This window comes from Bos grunniens, chromosome 11 (assembly GCF_055505025.1).
Source record: "Bos grunniens cultivar Pamir isolate PY7600 chromosome 11, Bosgru_T2T1.0, whole genome shotgun sequence".
Lineage (NCBI taxonomy): Eukaryota > Metazoa > Chordata > Mammalia > Artiodactyla > Bovidae > Bos > Bos grunniens.
The window spans coordinates 57,299,548-57,324,460 of record NC_141175.1 but is presented as its reverse complement, the minus strand read 5'-3'; the positions used below and the strand labels follow the sequence as shown (position 1 = coordinate 57,324,460).

General features: G+C 42.8%; 1 protein-coding gene across 3 annotated transcripts in view; it reads left to right on the top strand.

Annotated features, from left to right (window-relative positions):
* Positions 1–16,119: 16,119 nt before the first annotated feature.
* SUCLG1 (succinate-CoA ligase GDP/ADP-forming subunit alpha) overlaps positions 16,120–24,913 on the top strand; it is a 34,770-nt gene continuing 25,976 nt past the window's right edge. The window contains exons 1-2 of one of the 3 annotated variants that reach the window (XM_086326509.1): positions 16,322–16,606; positions 22,297–22,330. In XM_086326509.1, coding sequence (XP_086182635.1) covers positions 16,523–16,606; positions 22,297–22,330 — 118 coding nt within the window. In that variant the 5' untranslated portion in view covers positions 16,322–16,522. Of the gene's footprint in view, positions 16,242–16,321; positions 16,607–17,012; positions 21,782–22,296; positions 22,331–24,913 lie in introns of those variants that run through there. The other 2 variants (XM_086326511.1, XM_086326510.1) reach the window with 2 other exon arrangements.

Here is a 24,913-nt window from a genome sequence, read left to right as displayed (position 1 = left end):
AAAATTCTGAAAGAGATGGGAGTACCAGACCACCTGATCTGCCTCTTGAGAAACCTGTATGCAGGTCAGGAAGCAACAGTTAGAACCGGACATGGAACAACAGACTGGTTCCAAATAGGAAAAGGAGTACATCAAGGCTGTATATTGTCACCCTGCTAATTTGATTTATATGCAGAGTACATCATGAGAAACGCTGGGCTGGAGGAAGCACAAGCTGGAATCAAGATTGCCGGGAGAAATATCAATAACCTCAGATATGCAGATGACACCACCCTTATGGCAGAAAGTGAAGAGGAACTCAAAAGCCTCTTGATGAAAGTGAAAGTGGAGAGTGAAAAAGTTGGCTTAAAGCTCAATATTCAGAAAACTAAGATCATGGCATCTGGTCCCATAACTTCATGGCAAATAGGTGGGGAAACAGTAGAAACAGTGGCTGACTTTATTTTTCTGGGCTCCAAGATCACTGCAGAGGTGATTGCAGCCATGAAATTAAAAGATGCTTACTCCTTGAAAGAAAAGTTAAGACCAACTAGACAGCATATTGGAGAAGGCAATGGCACCCCACTCCAGTACTCCTGCCTGGAAAATCCCATGGACGGAGGAGCCTGGAAGGCTGCAGTCCATGGGGTCGCTAAGGGTCGGGCACGACTGAGCGACTTCACTTTCACTTTTCCCTTTCATTTATTGGAGAAGGAAATGGCAACCCACTCCAGTGTTCTTGCCTGGAGAATCCCAGGGACGGGCGAGGCTGGTGGGCTGCCATCTATGGGGGCTCACAGAGTCGGACACGACTGAAGTGACTTAGCAGTAGCAGCAGACAGCATATTAAAAATCAGAGATATTACTTTGTCAACAAAGGTCCATCTAGTCAAGGCTATGGTTTTTCCTGTGGTCATGTATGGATGTGATAATTGTATAAAGAAAGCTGAGTGCTGAAGAATTGATGCTTTTTTAAATTTTTTTTATTTTTAAACTTTACATAATTGTATTGGTTTGAACTGTGGTGTTGGAGAAGACTCTTGAGACTCCCTTGGACTGCAAGGAGATCCAACCAGTCCATCCTAAAGGAGATCAGTCCTGGGTGTTCATTGAAAGGACTGATGTTGAAGCTGAAACTCCAGTACTTTGGCCACCTGATGCGAAGAGCTGACTCATTTGAAAAGACCCTGATGCTGGGAAAGATTGAGGGCAGGAGGAGAAGGGGATGACAGAGGATGAGATGGTTGGATGCATCACCGACTCAATGCACATGGGTTTGAGTAGACTCCGGCAGTTGGTGATGGATAGGGAGGCCTGGCATGATGCAGTTCATGGGGTTGCAAAGAGTCGGACACAACTGAGCGACTGAACTGAACAGAAGATAAAATGCTTTCCACCATGTCTCACAAAGTTAATATTATTGTGTAAAGTCACAGTTTTAACCTCTTTTTTATTTTTAAATTAATTAATCAATTTATTTATTTATTTATTATTTTTGGCTGCCTTGGGTCTTCATTGCTCTTTTGAATGGGCAAGGGGATTCTTATTCACTGCATCACCAGGGAAGTCTTAATCTTTTTTTTAAAACTTAGTATCTCACAAGCATTTATCCTAGGGTGATTGAAAGTTTTTGAATGTGAAGACACCTTAGTCTGTGAACCAGGAAGTCTGGACGCACATCAAATACTGAAACTGCCAGTGCCTTGATCTTGGACTTCCCAGCCTCTAGAACTGCAAAAAATACATTTCTCTTCTTTATAAGCCACCCGGTCTATTGTATTCTTTGGTAGCAGCCCGAATGGACTAAGACACCACCCTACTCCATCCAAACATCATGGGAAAAACATGACCCTACCCTCACCTCTGTCAACCATGGTCAGGTGGGTAACCACAACTTCCATTCTTGCTCAAGATGTCTCATTTCCCTCCAGAAGACCTACAGGGAGCTGGCACTGTCCTCTCTACTCATTAATAAGAAAACCCTCTCTCAAGGGTATCAGTGGAGGCCATGTGGGATGCTAAACATCCACCCCCACCCAGCAGTAATGAAGCACGCTTCTTTTTCTCCTGGGTGGTGTCAGAGGGGGCCAAATGAGAAGCAGAACTTTGGCCATCACCCAATATAACAAGGTATCCTCCACCTCCTCAATCATCATTACATTTCCTGTAAGTCTATAATTCTTAATAAAAATAAAAATTTTGTTGTCTTCTTTCTCATCTCTGCATGATAGTGCTAGGTGATTGTATGTTCTTAACCTGGGGGGCAAGGTGAAGGGAGCAGATAAAGACAGAGAGACCAACCCAACATGACTGAGCTCATTTCTAACTGTTTCCCAACTGTTAAATAGTGTGAAACACTGTCTGCAACATTCAGTTATTCTCAATACCTGCTGGCAGGACTGGCTTGTATGTAAAGGGCGTTCAGAGGATAAGCAAATGCCAAATGCTGGGGCTACCTGAGGATCAGCTGGAAAGCTTTTTGAAAATACAAATTCCTGAGATGCTTCCCTTGGGAGGTTCTGACTGCTTAGACCTTGCAGAGGCATCACTGAGCCAATGACACAGAGGTTCCCATTGGCTCCAGCTGTTGCTCTGACTCAGTTGCTGAACTTTGGTGTTAAGGGATGTGGGTGATAATGCTTGATCTAAATAGATAACCAAGGACATATCATTTTTCTTTTCTCTTATGAGTGTATTGGTTTTGAATGAGAGAGGGGTTTAACTTCCCCAGTTTTTGGATTATCAGAATAAAATAAAATTCAAGAAAAACCTGGAGTTAAATAAAATGTGCTGTCCTCAATGCCATCTCCACTTGTGTGACATCTGTGTTTTTGACTGCCTCCTCCTGGGAGCCTGAATCCTGCTGGCAGGAAAGCAAGCCATGGAGGCTTGGAAGGTCTCCCAAGTCCCCTCTATGGAAATCGTGCTCAGAACATCATTGTTGCCTCCGAACATTCAAAAACACATTGACTGCAAAAAATAGAGTGTCATTCAGAACCATGGCTACCAGGTGTTGATAAGTGAGATCAAGTCTACTCTGAGGAGCTGCCTCCTAAATAGTGGTGGTTGAAGAAAATAAAACTATAAATCTGGGGTTGCTGCTTGTCATGAGTGAGACAGCGAATATTGTGCTGGTCAGAGCCCCCAGACTGGTTTAAGGCTCCAGGAGGACAACCTGCTCTCAGCTCCTCACTTGAGGTGATGCTATTTAATACCTTGATACATAAAGTGCCTGCCTGGTTTTATTTTACTTTCAGGAAGATCAAAAACTTTTAACCTTCTATTTAACCTGGAGGTATTTGTACTTAAATGTCAGCTACAATATCGCCGTAAAAATAAACTAGTCGGATCAGAGGGAAGGTGAACTAACATTAACCAAGGACCTTCCACATGATCAGAGAGAAAGTAACCTGATATTGATCAAAGACTTTTCATGTGATCATAGGGAAGGTGAACTAACATTGATCAAGGATCTTCCATGTGCCAGGAAGTGTGCAATGTAATACTTTGTGTGAGTGTTGGTTTTTCCATTCTTTATAATAACCCTGTGAGGCAGGTATTATGATCTACATTTTATATATAGATATAAAATTATATGTCTTGTGAAAGCCATACAAGAGGGATACTCTCTGGAGATTAAATTTGTGAAGGTGTATATATGTGTGTTGGAGGGAGGTTTCCTCTTCTTTAAGAAAAGAAATTGCCACCTATGTCACAGCACAGGAAATCTCCTGGGATCCTTTGAAAACAGCTGGGACAGAGATCTGAACTCTGCACAGTCTGATGGTAAAGTCCATGTGTATTCTGTTCTATATATTTGTGAGCTTTGTCCCCTTCACTGGCACTGAATGGGCATGTAGAGGATATTTTGTTTTTTTTCCATTTAAATTGTGTCTCTTTCCTATTTACCATGTCATCCTGTGTCTCTTTGAGCTAAACTCTTAGGGAATCATTTTTAAGGAAAGACACCACGTTAATTGTTATTGATTAAGCATTTGAAAGTCTCAGGCTCAAATCACAAAGTAGGAGTAAGCAGGGATATTTGGGTCAGTGTATGACTTTAGGGCCTTGAGCCGTGATGGCAGGACACACATTCCAAGGGCACAGAGTCACTGCTATGACTCTGCCTCTATCAGGGATACCTGCTGCCCACCTCTGCCCACTCCACTGACACCTGTACCTTCAAGTGCGTGCGAGTCTTTCCAATCACCTACTCCCAGTGTGATTTCTAGAGAAACCAAGACAGAAGTATTCTCAGTGAAGGATTTGGTTGGAGTTCTGAAGATGTATGTCTGGAGGGAGACAAGTCCTCATGACTTGAGTTATGCCTGAAGGCTATGCCCCAGATTTTTCAGTTAAATGAGCCTGTGATAATAATGGGCAACCTTTACCAAATGTTTTCTTAGTGTTTTACGTGGAGTATCTCATTTCCTCCACACAAAAACTCTATTACTTTTTTTAAAAATTAATTTTTATTGGAGTATAGTTGCTTTGCAATGTTGTGTTAGCTCCTACCACACAGTATGTATACATATATCCCTTCTTTTTGGATTTCCTTCCCATTTAGATCACCATAGAGCACTGAGTGGAGTTCCTTGTGCTTTATGGTAGGTTCTTATTAGTTACCTATTTTATATGTAGTATCAGCAGTGTATATGTATCAATCCCAATCTCTCAATTCATTCTACCACCCCTCCCTGATCCTCCTTGGTGTCCATATGTTTGTTCTCTACATTTGTGTCTCTCTATCTGTTTTGCAAATAAGATCATCTATACCATTATTCTAGATTTCACACATATGCATCAATATGTGATATTTGTTTTTCTCTTTCTGATTTCACTCTTCATGACAGTCTCTAGCTCTATCCACATCTCTACAAATGACCTAATTTCATTTCTTTCTATGACTGAGTAATATTCCATTGTATATATGTACCACATCTTCTTTATCCATTTCTCTGTTGATGAACATTTAGGTTGCTTCTGTGTCCTGGTTGCTGTAAACAGTGCTGCAGTGAATTCTGGTGCATATAACACCACTATTGTTATTTATAAGTGAGACAACCGAGGCACAGAAATTCCCAAGTGACATAATAAAAATAGGAGATACTCAGCAGGGCAAGAAAACTTGGGGGGAAGTGGGTTCAAGACTTTGGAGTTACTTTTTCTGCTGGAAAGAGACGATTTGTATCTCTGGAAGACAAAAATCTATAAGCTAACATAGAGGATCACAGATCATCCATAAAAACCCAAACTACTGATTATTCTTTCTGGTTAGAGATGTAATGTGTTTAACCTTGGAGGATATTTAGAAGACACTGAAAAGGATGAATCTCAAAATAGAAATTATCTGTAAATTGTATAATGAGTGAGTTTATTACCTTTGTATGAGACATGAAACAAAGCTAAATATAGGTTCATCCTTCTAGGGAATAAAGTAACAATCTGATGGCTATGTGAGACAATTTTCCAGAATGAAATTGCATCTTCTTGGGTCCATGAAGATCCTTTCAACTTCTGTTAGGTGATACCATTCTTCAAAGCCCGATACCCTCATTTATTTCACTAATATGTAAAGCCTCAATGAAAAAGGCAATTTTCAGAGCCCCAGGCTATGCAAGTGCTGTACACAGAGGAGTTAGGGACCTGAGACAGAGGCTCCATGACCTGATAGCCTTTGGAGTTGCTTTTTGAGGAGTTCATTGTCTTCTAAGAACATGGGTTACTCTCTTCCCCTTGGAGTCCTCTTTCAGGCCATACCCGACTTCTCCTGTCTCTCTTCCTTCCTCTCCATAGGCCTCAACACCTTGCTTTTCTCTCCTTTCAGTACTAATTCTCAGGACCCTTATTTGCAGTCCACTAGATTGCAGAGTGGGACACAATATTAGATTTTCAGCTACGTTCCAGAGTTTCAAAGAAAGTTGCTCTTTTCTGGTGTCTTGATTTTCATCTGCTACAAAAAATTAAAAAGTAAACACACACACACACACACATATACACATCTAGAGAGATATATGAATATATACCTATACACACATATATAAAGATACATGAATATGTGTATATATATATGCACACACACACACACACACATCAGTTCAGTTCAGTCACTCAGTCGTGTCCGACTCTTTGCAACCCCGTGAATCGCAGCACGCCAGGCCTCCCTGTCCATCACAAACTCCCAGAGTTTACTAAACTCATGTCCATCAAGTCAGTGATGTCATCCAGCCATCTCATCCTCTGTCGTCCCCCTCTCCTCCTGCCCCCAATCCCTCCCAGCATCAGAGTCTTTTCCAGTGAGTCAACTCTTCGCATGAGCTGGCCAAAGTATTGGAGTTTCAGCTTTAGCATCAGTCCTTACAATGAATACCCAGGACTGGTCTCGTTTAGGATGGGCTGGTTGGATCTCCTTGCAGTCCAAGGGACTCTCAAGAGTCTTCTCCAGCACCACAGTTCAAAAGCATCAATTCTTTGGCACTCAGCTTTCTTCACAGTCCAACTCTCACATCCATACATGACTACTGGAAAAACCATAGCCTTGACTAGACAGACCTTTGTTGACAAAGTAATGTCTCTGCTTTTGAACATGCTATCTAGGTTGGTCATAACTTTCCTTCCAAGGAGTAAGCGTCTTTTAATTTCATGGCTGCAATCACCATCTGCAGTGATCTTGGAGCCCAGAAAAATAAAGTCAACCACTGTTTTCACTGTTTCCCCATCTATTTGCCATGAAGTGATGGGACTGGATGCCATGATCTTAGTTTTCTGAATGTTGAGCTTTAAGACAACCTTTTCACTCTCCTCTTTCACTTTCCTCAAGAGGCTCTTTAGTTCCTTTTCACTTTCTGCCGTAAGGGTGGTGTCATCTGCGTATCTGTTATTGATATTTCTCCCAGCAATCTTGATTCCAGCTTGTGCTTCCTCCAGCCCAGTGTTTCTCATGATGTATTCTGCATATAAGTTAAATAAGCAGGGTGACAATATACAGCCTTGATGTACTCCTTTTCCTATTTGGAACCAGTCTGTTGCTCCATGTCCAGTTCTAACTGTTGCTTCCTGACCTGCATACAGGTTTCTCAAGAGGCAGGTCAGGTGGTCTGGTACTCCCATCTCTTGAAGAATTTTCCACAGTTTATTGTGATCCACACAGTCAAAGGCTTTGGCATAGTCAATAAAGCAGAAATAGATGTTTTTTTGGAACTCTCTTGATTTTTTGATGATCCAGCGGATGTTGGCAATTTGATCTCTGGTTCCTCTGCCTTTCCTAAAACCAGCTTGAACATCAGGAAGTTCATAGTTCATGTATTTCTGAAGCCAGGCTTGGAGAATTTTGAGCATTACTTTACTAGCGTGTGAGATGAGTGCAGTTGTGTGGTAGTTTGAGCGTTCTTTGGCATTGCCTTTCTTTGGGATTGGAATGAAAACTGACCTTTTCCAGTTCTGTGGCCACTGCTGAGTTTTCCCAATTTGCTGGCATATTGAGTGTAGCACTTTCACAGCATCATCTTTCAGGATTTGAAATAGCTCAACTGGAATTTCATCACCTCCACTAGCTTTGTTCGTAGTGATGCTTTCTAAGGCCCACTTGACTTGACATTCCAGGATGTCTGGCTCTAGGTCAGTGATCGCACCATCGTGATTATCTGAGTCGTGAGGATCTTTTTTGTACAGTTCTTCTGTGTATTCTTGCCACCTCTTCTTACAATCTTCTGCTTCTGTTAGGTCCATACCATTTCTGTCCCTTATCGAGCCCACCTTTGTATAAAATGTTCCCTTGATATCTCTAATTTTCTTGAAGAGGTAGTCTTTCTCATTCTGTTGTTTTCCTCTATTTCTTTGCAGTGATCGCTGAAGAAGGCTTTCTTATCTCTCCTTGCTATTCTTTGGAACTCCGCATTCAAATGCTTATATCTTTCCTTTTCTCCTTTGCTTTTTGCTTCTCTTCTTTTCACAGTTATTTGTAAGGTCTCCCCAGACAGCCATTTTGCTTTTTTGTATTTCTTTTCCATGGGGATGGTCTTGATCCCTGTCTCCTGTACAATGTCACGAACCTTCGTCCATAGTTCACCAGGCACTCTGCCTATCAGATCTAGTCCCTTAAATCTATTTCTCACTTCCACTGTATAATCATAAGGGATTTGATTTAGGTTGTACCTGAATGGTCTAGTGGTTTTCCCTACTTTCTTCAATTTCAGTCTGAATTTGGCAATAAGGAGTTCATGATCTAAGCCACAGTCAGCTCCTGGTCTTGTTTTTGCTGACTGTATAGAGGTTCTCCATCTTTGGCTGCAAATATAATCAATCTGATTTCAGTGTTAACCATCTGGTGATGTCCATGTGTAGAGTCTTCTCTTGTGTTGTTGGAAGAGGGTGTTTGCTATGATGAGTGTGTTCTTTTGGCAAAACTCTATTAGGCTTTGCCTTGCTTCATTCCGTACTCCAAGGCCAAATTTGCCTGTCACCCCAGGTGTTTCTTGACTTCCTACTTTTGCATTCCAGTCCCCTATAATGAAAAGGACATCTTTTTTGGGTGTTAGTTCTAAAAGGTCTTGTAGGTCTTCATAGAACCATTCGACTTTAGCTTCTTCAGCATTACTGGTTGGGGCATAGGCTTGGATTACTGTGATATTAAATAGTTTGCCTTCAAAACGAACAGAGATCATTCTGTTGTTTTTGAGATATACACACACATATATATAGATATATGAATACATACACACACACACAGAAAAAAAGAGAGAAAGACAGAAAACTTTTAAAGCTGTATTTGATGCAGAAGGAAAATTATCCTAGAAGGATCAGAGAGGAGGTGCAAAAGCAGCTCTCCTGGCTCTAATTCCAGAAATTCTCAACATGAATCACTTATTTGTGAAGATGTTGGCAATCACTGTTGATATATGAATGCGTAACTTGGGAGGGACTGTCTATTAAACTGGGCCAATAGCATTATTCCATTTGTCAAGGTAATGAGAAACTTAGTGAGAGAATGACTGGTCCAACCCTGGACTGGTCCAACTGGACATCATGGGAAAGCACTGATTACCTTGAGAAAGGAAAGGACTTGGGCTTCAGAAGGATGAGGTCACAGAGTAGGCAAAGGAGTGACACCCAAACCTAGCTGTCTTCTTCATGGCTTTGTTAAGGGTTCTCGATTTCCCAACAGGTTTTCTCCTGGAAGGGACACCTGGTTGATACTATGATGGGTCTCCCATATGAGTCTACACTGACGGATATGCTGTCTTCCTACTGGAGACCACTGTTGGCAGAGAATCTTCAGTTATCTCCCCAGCCACTACCACACTTTCAGGAATTTCATGGATCCATTATCATGCCCCTCCCAGGGCTGCTCACACATGTTGATGACCCATATTGCCTTGTTGTTGTTTAGTCGCTAAGTTGTGTCTGACTCTGCAACCCCTTGAACTGCAGTATGCCAGGATTCCCTGTCCTTCACTATCTCCCACAGTTTGTTCAAACTCATGTCCATTGAGTCAGAGATGCCATCCAACCATCTCATCCTCTGTCGTCCCCTTCTCCTCCTGCCCTCAGTCTTTTCCAGCATCATGGTCTTTTCCAGTAAGTCCACTCTTTGCATCAAGTGGCCAAAATATTGGAGCTTCAGCTTCATCATCAGCATACTGCCTGGTTCAGGGCAATTCTTATGGGCACTGGCCAAGATTGGCATTGGGCCTGCACTGCAGCTGGACCTGTTTCTCTCTGCCCGGTCTTGCTCTCTTCCCTTCAGCAAGAGTTGGTCCCTAGACTATTCTTGCACGGGATATTCAAAGTTTCCTTCCTAGGGGACCAAATTTGCAATAGTGTGGGGAGCGAGCTCCGCCCCTGGCAAAGGTCATGAGGAAGGAGGCTTGGCATACGCAAAGGCGGGATCAAGCCTCAGGAGTCTCCCTGGAAATTCTCAAGCAATCTACCCCCAAAACCAGAGTCTGCCTACTTTCTGCTTTGTGCTTTCACCTACACCTCTGACTTTATGGGGGGCTGTCCCCCACTACCTCTCTCTGAAAAAAGAGTTAGCTTACAGCTCCAGTTAATAATTCCTGGGTGTGACAGTGTTTCAACCTACAAACTCCCTTGGAAGTCCTCTAGCCTGCCTGAATAGGTTTTTCCGGCCACATGTGATTGCTCAGAGCCTCCAAACTGAGAGGCATGAGATGTTCTAAACTGTCTAAATACAGATTCCTTTGAGCAGTTAAAAGATTGATTAGAAATTGTATTGGTGAAGGGATTTTCACTTGTTGGGCCAATGTTTGCTGCTAAGTTTCCATATCCCTTATCTGCTGTGTCCCTGGCAGTGTATTGATTAATATAATTGGTGTAAGTAATAGCTTTAACGTTTGTAACCTGGGACCCCTGAATTAATTCTTTTTCTTGTTATAGCCCACCACCCCTTTTCTCTGTAGGAATGCAACTTTATCTAATGCTTTTTGGAGGCTGGCGCCTGACTTTAGAATAATTACCTTTAGAGAAAAAGGCCTCCGGGCTAGAAGATGATGCAAATCACCTAAACTTTTGCATATGATAAGTTTGCAGGAAGAAAGCCTGGCTTACTGCATGACTCTACCCCTTCCCCCATTATCCTCTATGCATAACTTAAGGTATAAAAACTACTTTGGAAAATAAAATGTGGGGCCTTGTTCACCGAAACTTGGTCACACCATGTCATTCTTTCTCTTACCTTCCGGCTGAATTATTCAGCCTCTTTTCTCCACTGAATTTCCTCACTGAGCTATCCTTATTTCAGCCTCTTTTCTCCACTGAATTTCCTCACTGAGCTATCCTCATTCTATTACTCTTTATATCCTTAATTAAAGTTTAACTAAGCAATTGTTTCCTGATCCTCGCCGACGCCGCCCCCGCTTCGAATTCCCTGGATCCACCGGGGCTGGACCCCGGCAATAGGGCTCAAGTATGGCGGAAAGAAATTATATTTGGAAGCCATTTCTTCCAAAAGAAAGATCAAAGCTCTTGACATTTCTGTAAGGGTACAGTGCAGATAAAACCTCTCCTTCAGAGGTGCTATAACCCAAAGAAGTGTAACAGGCTTTGAGAAAGGCTCTTTAAGTCAGAAAGTCCTTTGTCCTCATTCTTAGGCAAAGGTAGCTAAGCTAGCAGTACCAGTTCCTGTAAAGGGAGAGGGAAAGAGCCTGCCTCTGCTCACATCAGTCAATGATGTTAAGCTGGTTCTTTCTCAAAATTGCACGTGTATTCTGCCTCTGTAGCTGTACTTGAGATAAAAATAATCCCCAGCCCTTCTCCCAATTTTCCAAAAGCTGAAGCTATTCTGAGGTTAACGGTTTCTGATTTGTGTCATACCATCTCCCATAAACAAGGCCAAGAATACAAGCTCCCAATTCTCAACATTGTTTTCTGAAGGGATTAATGATACCTACTGAGGGTTAAGGCTGTCTCACCAGCCCCAAGACCTAGCCTCTCTTGTTTACAACACAGTTCTCTCTAAGTGTACTTTTATTACAAAGGATAAGGCAGCTATTTTTCCCTTTAAAAGGTGATTTTTTTTCCAGAAAGAAGTGGGCAAAACTGGGCTTAGACAGAATGTTCTGAATGTTTGCATCTCCCTCAAATTTGTATGTTGAAACCCCAAACTCCAATGTGATGTTTTAGGAGGTGGGACTTTTGGGAGCTAATTAGGTGATGAGGGTAATACCTTCTTAAATGGAGTTAGTGCCTTCATAGTGGGGACCCCAGAGGGTTCTCTCACCCTCTTTCTGCCATGTGAGGTTATAAGAAATAGGTGGTAGAAAGACAGGTGGAAGGAAGTTTTTTCACTATACAAATTTTTTATACTTTTTGAATTTTGACCCATGGGGATAAATAACCTATTTTTAAAATGAATAATAATGTCCCATTAGATCCAATTTAAAACTTCAATTGTATGCCTAGTTCAAAGCTTTCTCCCCCTTCCAGGTCTGGCATGAACTATGGACCCCCAATCTGCAGCTAGATGGAGTAAGGTCTCTTTTCTTCTCTATTTACTCCTCCCCCCTTCACTCCCTTGCTCTTGGCCTGCAGGGGTGGGGCACAGTTTGGATAAAATCTCTTTGAATGTGGTGTTTGTGGTTCTCTCCTGATGGTCCACATGCTCTAGGTTTCTGGCTCTTTGTGGATTTTTCAGTAGCTCCTCTCCTCCTTTCCTGACTAGGGAATTCCATCTGGACAGCATCCTGATGGGAGTTTTACGCTCTTTGGCTGGACTCCGATAACTCCCTCTGCCCCCTCTTGCTCCTGGGGGTGAGGAGAGGGGGGGTCTTCCATGGTCTTTTATCCTAAGGTTCTTTGTTCCAGTAGATCCTCTTAGGGGGAAGCTCAGCTTTCTTTCTCAACGTCCATTTCACCGATGGGACTATTATGCATTTTGCTGCATCAAATACTTACCTGCCTGCCAATGAGGGCTGCTCCAGCTGGCCCCCTGTCTGGAATTATCCAATTAGGAAGCAGACATTAGTTTCTAGGTTAGTCTCAAACAAACTCAAGTTTTCCTGAGCATTTTTTGACCAGATCTACTTTCAGGCACTGTGAAGGGCGCATGAATTTATGCCTTGGATTTAATGTCATATTTTTGTCGATTTGCTTGTTAGGAGCCCTCTCCCACTAATTTGTCTGGGAGTGGGGAAACAAAACAAAACAAAACAAAACAAAACACACATCAAACTGACAACTCATGACTCAGAAGAATTCCCTCACTGAATGAATTCCTGTCTTTTGCTTATTGGAGCTTCTGGATAGTGACAGTGAAAATCCAAAGACAAGTTTGGCCACCTCTTACTGAAGTTGGGAGAGAGGTAGCCTCTAGGCTCCCCTCCTTAGAATGTGGAGGTACTTATGACTTGCTGCCAAATGGAAATGTCCTGTTTCATATCCAGTTACTAATATTAGTAAAAATCTCACAATATCATCCTACCACGTGAAGAAGAAAGTTCCTATTTTTTAATAACTACCATTTATTGAATGTTTACAAGGTATTAAAAACTTTACATACTAATACATTAACTGGTCATAACCCTATTATGAGTTAGGGAGTTTCATCCCCTTCTTAGTGAGAAAACCTTAGACCCAGAGGTCATATAGTCAGTGGCAGAGTTGGAATCCAGATCTGTCTGACTCCAAAATCAATCTGCATACAAAGATAAATGGTATAGATCATGTCTAATGCAGTAGCCTCTCATTAACGAGCTGTGGACTTGAGGTGGTGGTGTAGTTATTAGGAGGGGTTGAAATATCTTTAGGAACATTAACCACTGTGGGTGAACTCAATAAACAATGTAAATGGTATTTCTCTTACATGTTAAGTCAGTAAATACTGAGTTCTCTCTTTGTCTCAGGCATTGTTCTAGGTGCTGGAGAGACATCAGTTTCAAAAAACAAAAACAAAAAAACCCTTTCTTTGTGGAGATGAAAATTCATTAAAATCATACCAAAGTTATATATTTCATCATCATTCATTTTAGTAATTAAATGAAATAAAAATATAAGTATTATCATGTAAAACTTTGCTCTTTAAAATGAGTATTCTGGACCTATCTGGAAACCACTGGTAATATTTAAATGATAGCAAAGACATAATCCATTAGATGAGGGAGGAATTTTGGATTCTGTCAAATCCAAGCAGGGACTTGCAATATCTGGGTCACGAGCAAATACTGGGCAATCTCCATGGGTAATCCCACTCCTACTTTATACATATCTCTGTGTAAATTATGATGATTACTTTAAGTAAGTTAGGGTTATAATTTCATTGATGATAAAGATGAGGACTAACGATCAAGGTCAAAGCCAGGGAGGTGGGTTACTTTATTTCTTGCTAACCTTTGGACTCTAAGACTCTAGGAGGTCCCTTCTAAAGCTCTTACAGAGGAGTGAACGCTTTGTTCAAACAAGGCGCGGTCTCATTTGATCTAGAGCTTCCCTAATGGCTCAGATCCCAAGAAAGGCAATGCCAAAGAAAGCTCAAACTACTGCACAATTGCACTCATCTCACACGCTAATAAAGTAATGCTCAAAATTCTCCAAGCCAGGCTTCAGCAATACATGAACCGTGAACTTCCAGATGTTCAAGCTGGTTTTAGGAAAGGCAGAGGAACCAGAGATCAAATTGCCAACATCTGCTGGATCATCGAAAAAGCAAGAGAGTTCCAGAAAACATCTATTTCTGCTTTATTGACTATGCCAAAGCCTTTGATTGTGCGGATCACAATAAACTGTGGAAAATTCTGAAAGAGATGGGAATACCAGACCACCTGACCTGCCTCTTGAGAAACTTGTATGCAGGTCAGGAAGCAACAGTTAGAACTGGACATGGAGCAACAGACTGGTTCCAAATAGGAAAAGGAGTACATCAAGGCTGTATATTGTCACCCTGCTTATTTAACTTCTATGCAGAGTACATCATGAGAAACGCTGGGCTGGAGGAAGCACAAGCTGGAATCAAGATTGCCAGGAGAAATATCAATAACCTCAGATATGCAGATGACACTACCCTTATTGCAGAAAGTGAAGAGGAACTAAAGAGCCTCTTGATGAAGGTGAAAGTGGAGAGTGAAAAAGTTGGCTTAAAGCCCAACATTGAGAAAACTAATATCATGGCATCTGGTCCCATCACTTCATGGCAAATAGATGGGGAAACAGTGGAAACAGTGTCAGATTTTATTTTTTTGGGCTCCAAAATCACTGCGGATGGTGATTGCAGCCATGAAATTAAAAGACGCATACTCCTTGGAAGGAAAGTTATGACCAACCTAGATAGCATATTAAAAAGCATAGATATTACTTTGTCAACAAAGGTCCATCTAGTCAAGGCTATGGTTTTTCCAGTGGTCATGTGTGGATGCGAGAGTTGGACTGTGAAGAAAGCTGAGCACCGAAGGATTGATGCTTTTGAGCTGTGGTGCTGGAGAAGACTCTTGAGAATTCCTTGGACTGCAAGGAGATCCAACCAGCCCATCCTAAAGGAGACCAGTCCTGGGTGTTCATTGGAAGGACTGATGCTAAAGCTGAACTCCAGTACTTTGGCCACCTCATGCGAAGAGTTGGCTCATTGGAAAAGATTCTGATGCTGGGAGGGATTGGGGGCAGGAGGAGAAGGGGACGACAGAGGATGAGACGGCTGGATGGCATCACCTACTTGATGGGCATGAGTTTGGGTGAACTCTGGGAGTTTGTGATGGACAGGGAGGCCTGGCGTGCTGCGACTCATGGGTTCGCAAAGAGTCGGACACGACTGAGTGACTGAACTGAACTGAATGGCTCAGATGGTAAAGAATGTGCCGGCAACGCCGGAGACCTGGGTTTGATCCCTGGGTCGGGAAGATCCGCTGGAGAAGGAAATGGCTACCCATTCCAGTATTCTTGCCTGGAGAATCCCATGGGTTGGGGAGCCTGGTGGGCTACAGTCCATGGGGTCCTAAAGAGTCGAACACGACTGAGTCACTGAGTGACTAACACTCATTTGATTTTTAACTTCAGTCCTCCGGGATCTCCAGGAGAGGCACTCTATAGGCTTCATAATAGCCTGTTTAACCAAAAGCTTCATATTCCAAGAAGTTAGGTGCCAGGAAGGTAGCGTTTGGTCGTTCTCGTCACATCCTCGTCTTCACTGCACGAGTTCAGATTCATCGATGGTCCTTGCAAGGGTATCACCCTCTCCATATGGTAGATGGGGAAATGAAGGAAGTCTGCACCTTGGCCTTGGAAGGGCCTTGAAAGGTTCTGCATTGCTCTTTGCAGCTCGCTTCACTGTTTCCTTACTCCTTTTGACACCGTGCCGGTGGCTCTGACTCCCCCTTTTCTCTTTCGCTTCCCTTTCCGCAGGCCCCCACCCAAACTTCCCACAAACTGCGGCCATTGAACTACATTTCACACAATGCCCCGCGCCGACCGGCATCGGTGGGGTGTCCCCTGAGCTGCCAGTTGTGATTATTGTCGGGCCAAAGCCACGTTTCCGGGGAAAAGCCAAGTTATTGGCCACTTTTCCGTTAAGAAGCCCTTTTCTTCTCTACCTGCGAGGACCAATGTTGGGTGAAGAGGCCTCTGTGGAGGGAAATTCATACCGGCAAACGCTCTGGCCACCCGTTTCCTCCTCGCGCCTCGGCCCCCGCCAGGTTCCCCGGGGGCCTGGGAGTGTCATTGGCGGATGACCGCAGCCCTCGCTGCTGCCCGTGCCGCTGCGACCATGGCCTCTGGCAGCAGCGGCCTCGCCGCCGCCCGCCTCCTGTCCCGCGCCTTCCTCTGTGAGTCCGGCCGGGACTCTGTCCTCCAAGCCTCCGCGAGTTCCCGGCCTCATCTGGCCCGGCGCCCGGGTCCAGGCCGCGGCTGGGCCCTCCGGGGCGGGATCTCGGGGGAGGGCCCAAGCTTGGGACCCCCGGGGACGGAGGAAGCTTTACTCGATATGTGGGGCGGGGACCTGTTGGGCTGCTGGCGAGTGGGGAAGTAGAGCGACTCAGCCAGGATTCGGGTCTGGGAGACCTGCAGACGCGGTGTCTGGATCTTGCACGCCCTTGATCCTCCGGTGATGAGTGGGGGATGGGGGCGGCATCTGGACAGGTTCTCTAGGAAAGTGAGAAGTGATGTGGCCCAGGATGAAGTCTCTGGGAGGGTGAGTGGGTTGAGAAGTACGGGCAGGAAATCGGTAGGAAATTGGAGGGTCAAGCTGAGCCTTGTACAGGACGGTCCTATACTTTTAAATTGTCCTTTCCTTAGATTGTAAGGTGAATCTGCAGGAGGATGCGTTTAGAGTCAGCACAGCCCAGAAAACTACAAGCTTAGTGTTGGCTAGGACCTTAACCAACTTACTTGTAGTGTCTCCGAGACCAGGCAGTTTGAATTCTTCAGTTCCTGAAAACTTAACACCCAAGATTACTAGTAACGCTGACTGTTGAAAATTCTTGCTATGTTCAAAGTCTCTGTGTTAGGTAGGTTGTGTAGGAAAAGACTTTGGAATCAGCCACATCAGAGTTTGAAGTCTGCCTGGTTCTGTACAGTGTAGGTAATAACTCTGGGGGGTGTTTTTAAATCTGTTTCTCAATTTCTGTTCACATTCCATGAAATCATTACCATATTTTAATCAATCTGAAACACTGTCCCTTGTAAGATGTACTGCTGTTCTGTCTGCCACTAACAGTGGGAAATGATTGCTAATTAAAATTGTGACACACCATTAGTTGTCAGTCTCATCCTGGTTTAAGAAATGTAGAAAAAGAAAAATTGGAAAAAAAAAAAAAAGTGCATCCTAAAAATGATGAAGTCCAGGATTCACCATGCAGAATACAGGGAACAATTTATGTAAAGCACCTTGGATGAAATAGATACTCAACCACAGTTAGTTTTTTTTCTACCTCCCCTTTTTTCTGCGTTGCTGCTAGTTCTGCTGCTGGTACTGAATATTGGATGAGATGATTCATTTCTTGAGAAAATTACATTTTAAAAGTGTACAATGACTGTACACTCTGTTGCTACCCTTAGCTACCAGATCACCTGAGGACAGACTTTGGCAAATAGGAAGAAGTTGGGTTTCTTTGGAAGAGTTTTCTGGAGATTTTTATTACATAATTTAAAGGATAATCAAGGATGTTTTAGGCAGAAAGAAAAAAGGAATTAGTTATATCCATGTCTTTCTTGCTTTTCTGAGTTTCTGAAAAATCCTTGCCTCAGATAGGTTTGCTGTCTTAGGAGCAGAGTCTATAGAAGAAAATGTCTCAAAGATTAAGATCTTGAATCCACCCTTAGCAATACTTAATGATACTGTTCTCACAGAGCTTGAGCTTCTTTATTCTTTATTCCTAGTAAATACTTGGAAGTGGAATTGCTGGGTCACATGACAGTTCTGTTTTTAATATTTTAAGGAGCCTCAATTGTGTTTTCCATAGTGTCTGCACCAATAACCTTCCTAGGAAAGGCACACAAGGGTTCCCTTTCTCCAGATTCTCATCAATACTTATTGTTTTTTGTCTTTTTGGTGATAGCCACCCTGTAACAGGGTGAGGTGAAATCTCACTATGGTTTTGATTTGTGTGTTTCTCAATTAGTGATGTTGAACACCTCTTCACGTTACCTGTTGGCCATCTGTATGTATTCTTTGGAAAAATGTATTCAAGAGCCAGTATTTTTTAACTTTAGAAGTAAGGCGTTTTGATGCCAAAAAGTGAACCGTACAGCCAAACTGGTCCCATTCCTTTGTTTGGCAAATATGGAAATAAATCCCAAATGTTTCCTCATCAGTATCAGAATGAGTACCAGAGCTCAGGTCTTCTGACTCTGCAGCATCCTTTCTACTACATGCATGCTGGATGATAGACTGAGCCTCCTTTTTGAAGTTCTGATTTTTCTTTTTCTTTGGCAACCTCACTGGTTTGTTGAGAAGGTTACTACTCTACCCAGAGGTGTCATCTGCCTTTTCCATGTATTTGCCAAGTTGTACAGTCCCGTTTCGGGAATAGGGAAGATATTTAGAAGTGTAGTTTGGAAAAGGGGACCCTCAACAGTAGTGTTTCTGATAACTAGTACCTGTTGCCATTGCATCTAAGAACCAAATCTTTATTTCAGAAATACAAAATGGCCTTGATCTAAATGTATCAATGTAGCCATGAGAAGGTGACTTGATTATCTGACCTCAAACTTGTTTTTCCGTAAAAACTTAGTTGGGGATATTAAAAGTAATTTCTCCAAATATAGGGGAAGAATATAATTTCACCAAAGGCAGGCATTTTGTTGCCATAACCCACGTTTTTAAATTTTATATTAATAACATTCTTAAAATTGGGATGTCTTATAACTGATGGTATCTTACAGTAAATTGGCAGCATTTTCTTCACATTAGTTCTTAATAGCACTTCTTAAAATTGGTAGTGTTTTAGATTTGATGAAATATAGTACTTAGAGCCCATTATACTTCATCTGTAAGTGTGTACTAAATGAATATATAATTTCACATCTGAATAGTAGATTGGGGTTTAGAAGTAAGTGGCTGCTGAGCTACTCTGCTATACTTTAAGGCCCTATAGGTAGGGACCCCAATAGTCTGCATATTATAGATGCATAATACATATGATTAGTAACTATACATTTGTTAAAATCAGGAATACATACCTGAATAAATGAGCTAGCTATAAGAGCATAGTTTGAGAGAGCAGTTGGAGTGGGAGTATTTTCATGAATAGTCTCAGGCTACTGGTTAGGAGCACAGTACTGGTCACATAGCACCATCCGTGGTCACAGTCCCGTGTGGCAGCTGCTTTTGGCCACACTTGCATCCACACTGCGGCCATCTTGTGCATGGTGTGGTCATTCTGCAGGGAGAGGACTCGCATGTGGCTGGCTGATGCACATTTTTTTCAGATTACTTTGTCTCTTTCGTTCATAGCCTTTACTACAGTTGGCACTGCTGGGGTTTTGTGTTTCATTGTTTAATGTTTATATCTCAGGAAGCTTCATGTGGGCCTCAGTCTATCTTGTTACCCCAGAATCTCTAGTGTCTGGGAGAGAGCCTGGCACAATGAATATCTCAGTCTAGTCTTTTCATTCTATGTCAGTAATAAATAGCTAGTAGTGAAATCACACTTTCTCTACCCTAGTTATTATGCTGCATGCTCTCTATGTTAGAAAAGTAAAGAAAGTGAAGTCGCTCAGTCGTGTCCAACTCTTTGCGACCCCATGGACAGTAGCCTGCACCAGGCTTCTCTGTCCATGGGATTTTCTAGGCAAGAGTACTGGAGTGGGTTGCCATTTCCTTCTCCAGGGGATCTTCCCGACCCAGGGATCGAACCCAGGTCTCCCACATTGTAGACAGACGCTTTACTGTCTGAGCCACCAGGGAAGTCCTCTCTGTTTTATTATCTCATCTAATTCTCATGTTGCCTGTGAGGTGTGTAATGTTATCCCCCTTTTTACAGTATGGCTGCATCTTTAAAAATATTTCAGATGGTAGAAATTTACTAGTACATGTCTGCCTACTGAGTGTTTTATGTAGACATGGATTAGTATATTTACATATAAGCATATATAGGTTATGCATGAGAATGTAAAACCCTTCTGACTTATTTGATTTTAAAATATGAATTGTGTGCTCTCTCTTTTTAGGAAATGATTGGCCTTTGTGCTCATGTAGGATGTGAACCCAGTTTAGGGAGGACCAGGCACTTCACTACCCAGTTTATAGGCATCATCTCCCATCAGCATCACAGCCTCGTGAGCAGCTGTTGTTGCACTTACAGAAGGGAAGACTGAGGCCAGGGGAGATCCAAAGACCTGCCTCAGGTCACCGAGTTGGTGAGCGGCAGGCCATAAATTCAAGCCCAGGCCTGTCTGATTCCTGGCTGTGCTTTGAGCTGCTCTAAGAGGCAGTCCCAAGGTTAGATTGGCCCATTTCTGAGAACCTGGAGAGAAGGTGACTCTACCACATTCCCTGGAGATGTCCCAAGGCCTTCACCACTGGGAAATTCTGCCTGGTGGCCGACTTCAGGCCCTCCTGCTGCCCTAATATTTAATTAAAAATACTCACTTCCATAATATTAGTTGGGTCATTATCTTCTCATAGGTTGCTTTATGATTTGTCTGTCGCCAGTTGTGTTTCTTGTTTATGGCCTTTGTCCATTTTTCTGTTGGGCTTTCGTCCCCTCCTTCCTGTTGGCCCCTGGGTTGCTCAGGTTGCTATGATCTTCCTCCTTGCCTGTCGCATGTTATGAAACCACTCTCCTGGTGGGTCATTTCGTTTAACTCTGCCCGTGCTATGTTTTGCTTTAGGTTTTTCTTTTCTCCTGTAGTGGAATAGTCAATCCTGTAGTGGAATAGTCAATTTGTATTACATTACTGCTTCCTGGATTTCATTTGTTCAAAACAAAACAAAACAAAACAAACTGGTTAGCATGGAATTTGTACTAGATTGTAGCAGCGTTGAGGACTGCTAGTAGTATTTAGGACTGGATTTTTTATACAAATTATTGGGAAACCAGTGCATGTACAAAAATAGATATAGGATTTTCCCCCCTCTTTTCCTGGTAATGGATTGACATTTTTCTAGTTCACACAAAAAGAGATGGAACTTTTGATATTTAGTTCTGTATGTGTTTCTTCTCATAGATCCCATCTCTTGTCCCGAAATTCAAACATTTCCTGTACATGTGCTTTGTACAGCCCTGTACCATATGCCATGGGAGATGCCAGGTATAAGACATGGTCCTTATACTCATGGAATTTACAGTTAGAAGTTCTGAAGATATTTAGATGATATTAAAAGAAACTTGTGCGTGTGCGCAGTCACTCAGTCCTGTCCAACTCAGGCGTGTCCGACTCTTTGCGATCCAAGGATTGTAGCCTGTCAGGCTCCTCTGTCCATGGAGTTTTCCAGGCAAGAATACTGGAGTGGGTTGCCATTTCCTACTCCAGGGGCTCTTCCTGACTCAGAATTTGAACACGCATCTCCTGTTTCTCCTGCATTGGCAGGCGGATTCTTTACCACTGTGCTACCTGGGAAGCCCCAAAAGAAACGTAGCCAGATATAATTTTGCTCAGAAATAATGCGGTAAAGAAAGTAACAAGATGTGTGCACCCTTTAGCCTGCAGGTGTGGTGTTTATAATTAGACAGCACATGAAAGTATTTCGTTTCCATTCTTCTTAATCTCACATCCCCTCCAAACACCCCATTGTATTCACAAGTCACAAATGTCATGTGAAAATTCAGATTCCTCACCACAGAACATTTTATTTAAATATGAACTTACATGAATCAATGCATGTGAAATTCTCAGGAGAATGAGCACATTGACTCGTTGAAAGGTGAGAAATACTCGTCAGATGGTTTGACTAAAGTATGCCCTATGTTCTAGATTTATTTTTAGGAAATAGGGTACTATATTATAGAGATCAGGTTTGTATTTAAAACCAAAATATGATTAGGCCTCTTGAAGCAATGAACAAGACCATTGAAGATAGCAGAAATAGAATAAACTTAAAAAAAAAAAAGTCATTATTTAGGACATTTGATTGAGAATTTGGATGGAGAAGAAATCAAGTAGGGAAAGAAAATGACCAGTCTGACAGGTTTAATATTTCTAGCAGCTAGTGGCTTGCACTCTCTACCAGTCCAAATTAGAGAACTGTGGAATTGTTGGGAGGAAAGGTGAAGAGGTATAGTAGGGGTGAGGAAAAGGAGAAGCTGCTTTCCTTGGGGAGTCTGCAGCCTGTGATTCTGAGCTTGGATTGTCTATGGTGGGGAAGAATTAGGAAAATGACATTGTTGGTGTTCAGTCCCTAAGTCATGTCTGACTCTTTTGCCATCCCATGGACTGTAGCCTGCCAGGATCATCTGTCCATGGGATTTCCCAGGTAAGAATACTAGAGTGGGTTCTCCAAGTTTCCTTCTCCAAGGAAAATGATGTATGCAACTTAAAATTTGCTGAGATTTACTAGGAATATAAGTATATTTTGCATTATGTCCATCTGAATGCAAACAAATGGCAAAAGCAGAAGAATTTCCTTGATTCTCTGATGTCACCAGTGGTAAGATTTATCATTGATTTGATTATGATTCTGCCTTAAATAGAGCCGCCTGTCTTTACCTGTGTCATGGTGACTTGGGGTGGCGGAAGTCTGGGGTCCTCCTTACAACTGTGGCAGTTTTGTAAAAGGCCAGCGAAGGGGGCAGATTCGTCTTCTGTTTTCTCAAATTAAAAGGCGTTTCTAATGATTATGGAACATCATGGCTTGTTGGGCAACACAAGGTTTTCCTTTGAGTTTCATAAATGCTTGATTATTCTCACTTCCTCTCATTTCAGTATGAGTGATACCTTGTCTGGCATTTTACAGGTTTCTTGTTGGGGCAGATTGTGGTCAGAATTTCATTTCCTCATCCTTGAACATGTATTTTGGGGTTGGCTCAAAGGTGACGATAGTCTGTTGGTTCCAGCTTACCTGCAGCCTTGGTATCAGCTCATACAGTGGAAGGGGAGAGTTCATGTACCCACATGTACATGATAGATCGCCCAAGATCCACTTCTCTAGATGCTGTAGAATGATAGGGTCATCACATAGTCTGAGCAATACTAAATGGCTCCAAGGTTATCTGGGAGGTGAGCTGCTGTTCATCACACTTGCAGATGTAGTTTTTATAAGCACCAGAGATCTGGTGATGTAAATTCTTGGGCTCCATAAAGCTGATCTTAGAGATTTTGAGTAGAAGAAAAAGTAGGAGAGGGTAATGATCAGAGTTGTACTGATATTGAAGCTGTGCTTTACAAATGTAGGCTGACCTGTCCTTTCTCAAGGTGACAGGGCCACTCCTGCCACATGGAAGGAGAAGTGAACTGCCTTTGTTAAGGTGGAGTGTAAGAGTACTTGTGGAGGACAAAACTGTACCTTCAGAAAGCAAGTGTGGGCTCCAGATATCCTCATCTTATTTGCTCTTGGAATCAGATCTTGTACTTTTCCTCACTGAAAACTGACAGATGGGCTGTGTGTTCAATATTCCAGGAGTGGGAGGGACTGTTGGGCAAGTTCTGTCAGGCATAGCAGAGGGGAGGAAAGCTGTTCTATGAGTTTTGTGGTTCTGCGTCTCCAGCTGGGACAATGGGGAACCAAGGGCAATCACTGGTGAGGATGGGCTCTCACCAGTTCCTGTTCCCTGTCCTGGGTTCAGGTGCTTAGCTATGCTCACTGGGCCAGGACTGACCCTCAGCGCTCCCTCGGGCCCCTTGTTCAGCATAGTCTAGTCCAAGAATGCAGCTCATCTGTGTGCACACAGAATACTTCTCTCCGGGTTGGTCAGGGTGAATTGCAGGCCTCTCTCTTCCCTCGAGATACAGGGGACTCCAAAATTTAAAGTTGTTGGAAGCTGAGGTCAGTATGGGCTTCCCAGTTGGCTCAGTGGTAAAGAGTCTGCCTACTGATGCAGAGACACAGGTTTGATCCCTGGGTCAGGAAGATCCTCTGGAGGAGGGCATGGTAACCCACTCCAGTATTCTTGCCTGGGCAATCCCTCGGACAGAGGAGCCTGGTGGGCTACATGTGAGATCAGTGAAGATGAATCAAGGGGTGCTCAAAGGGCCAGAGGCAGATCAGTTGTGGAATCTGAGGTCTGAGGGCTTAGGAGGATATGAGCTGTGATTCAGGACAAAAAGCATTGAGTGGACTCTGGACAAATTTATGATGAGATAGATGTCCTTTTCTAGACCTGACTTTCATGGGTTACCTCAGTGGTAGGTGTTAGCAATTCAAAAGGGCCAGGGTGGACCACGGAGACAGCATTTTGGGGCTCTGATGGGGATTTAGAAGATAGCCCACAATTTTTAATTCATCTGTGCTCTGCTTCCTGCTGATTTTTGAAATACACGGAGCTGGCTCTGGGAGCTACTTAGGTTTCTCAGTTTCACTGAGGTAATTAACTCAGGTGAAAATAACTCAGGTGTTTTTTACATGTTTCTCCCTCATCTCCTTTTCCTATTTATTTTATTTTCCCAATTTCTTTTAGATGTGAGGTCTTGAATCTTACATCAGAAGAGACCAAATTTAAGTAATTTTTGGATTGTTTTAGACACGTTTTATTCTATGGAAGTGCAAGTCGCTCAATCTTGTCCTACTCTTTGCGACCCCATGGACTATACAGTCCATGGAATTCTCCAGGCTAGGATACTGGAGTGGATAGCCTTTCCTTCTCCAAGGTTCTTCCCAACCCAGGGATCGAACCCAGGTCTCCTGCATTGCAGGTGGTTTCTTTACCAGCTGAGCCACAAGGGAAGCCCTTATTCTATGACTTAACATTTAATGTTAATATTATTATCAGGAAATGAGTTGCAGAGTAGTTCTTAGTAGTTCTGACAAAGCTGGCCTGTTAGCTCATCTTTTGTTTAGAGATGTTGGGCTTGAAAATGGTGGGTCAAATAGGGAAAGCATATGGCTGTTTAGTAAAGAGTA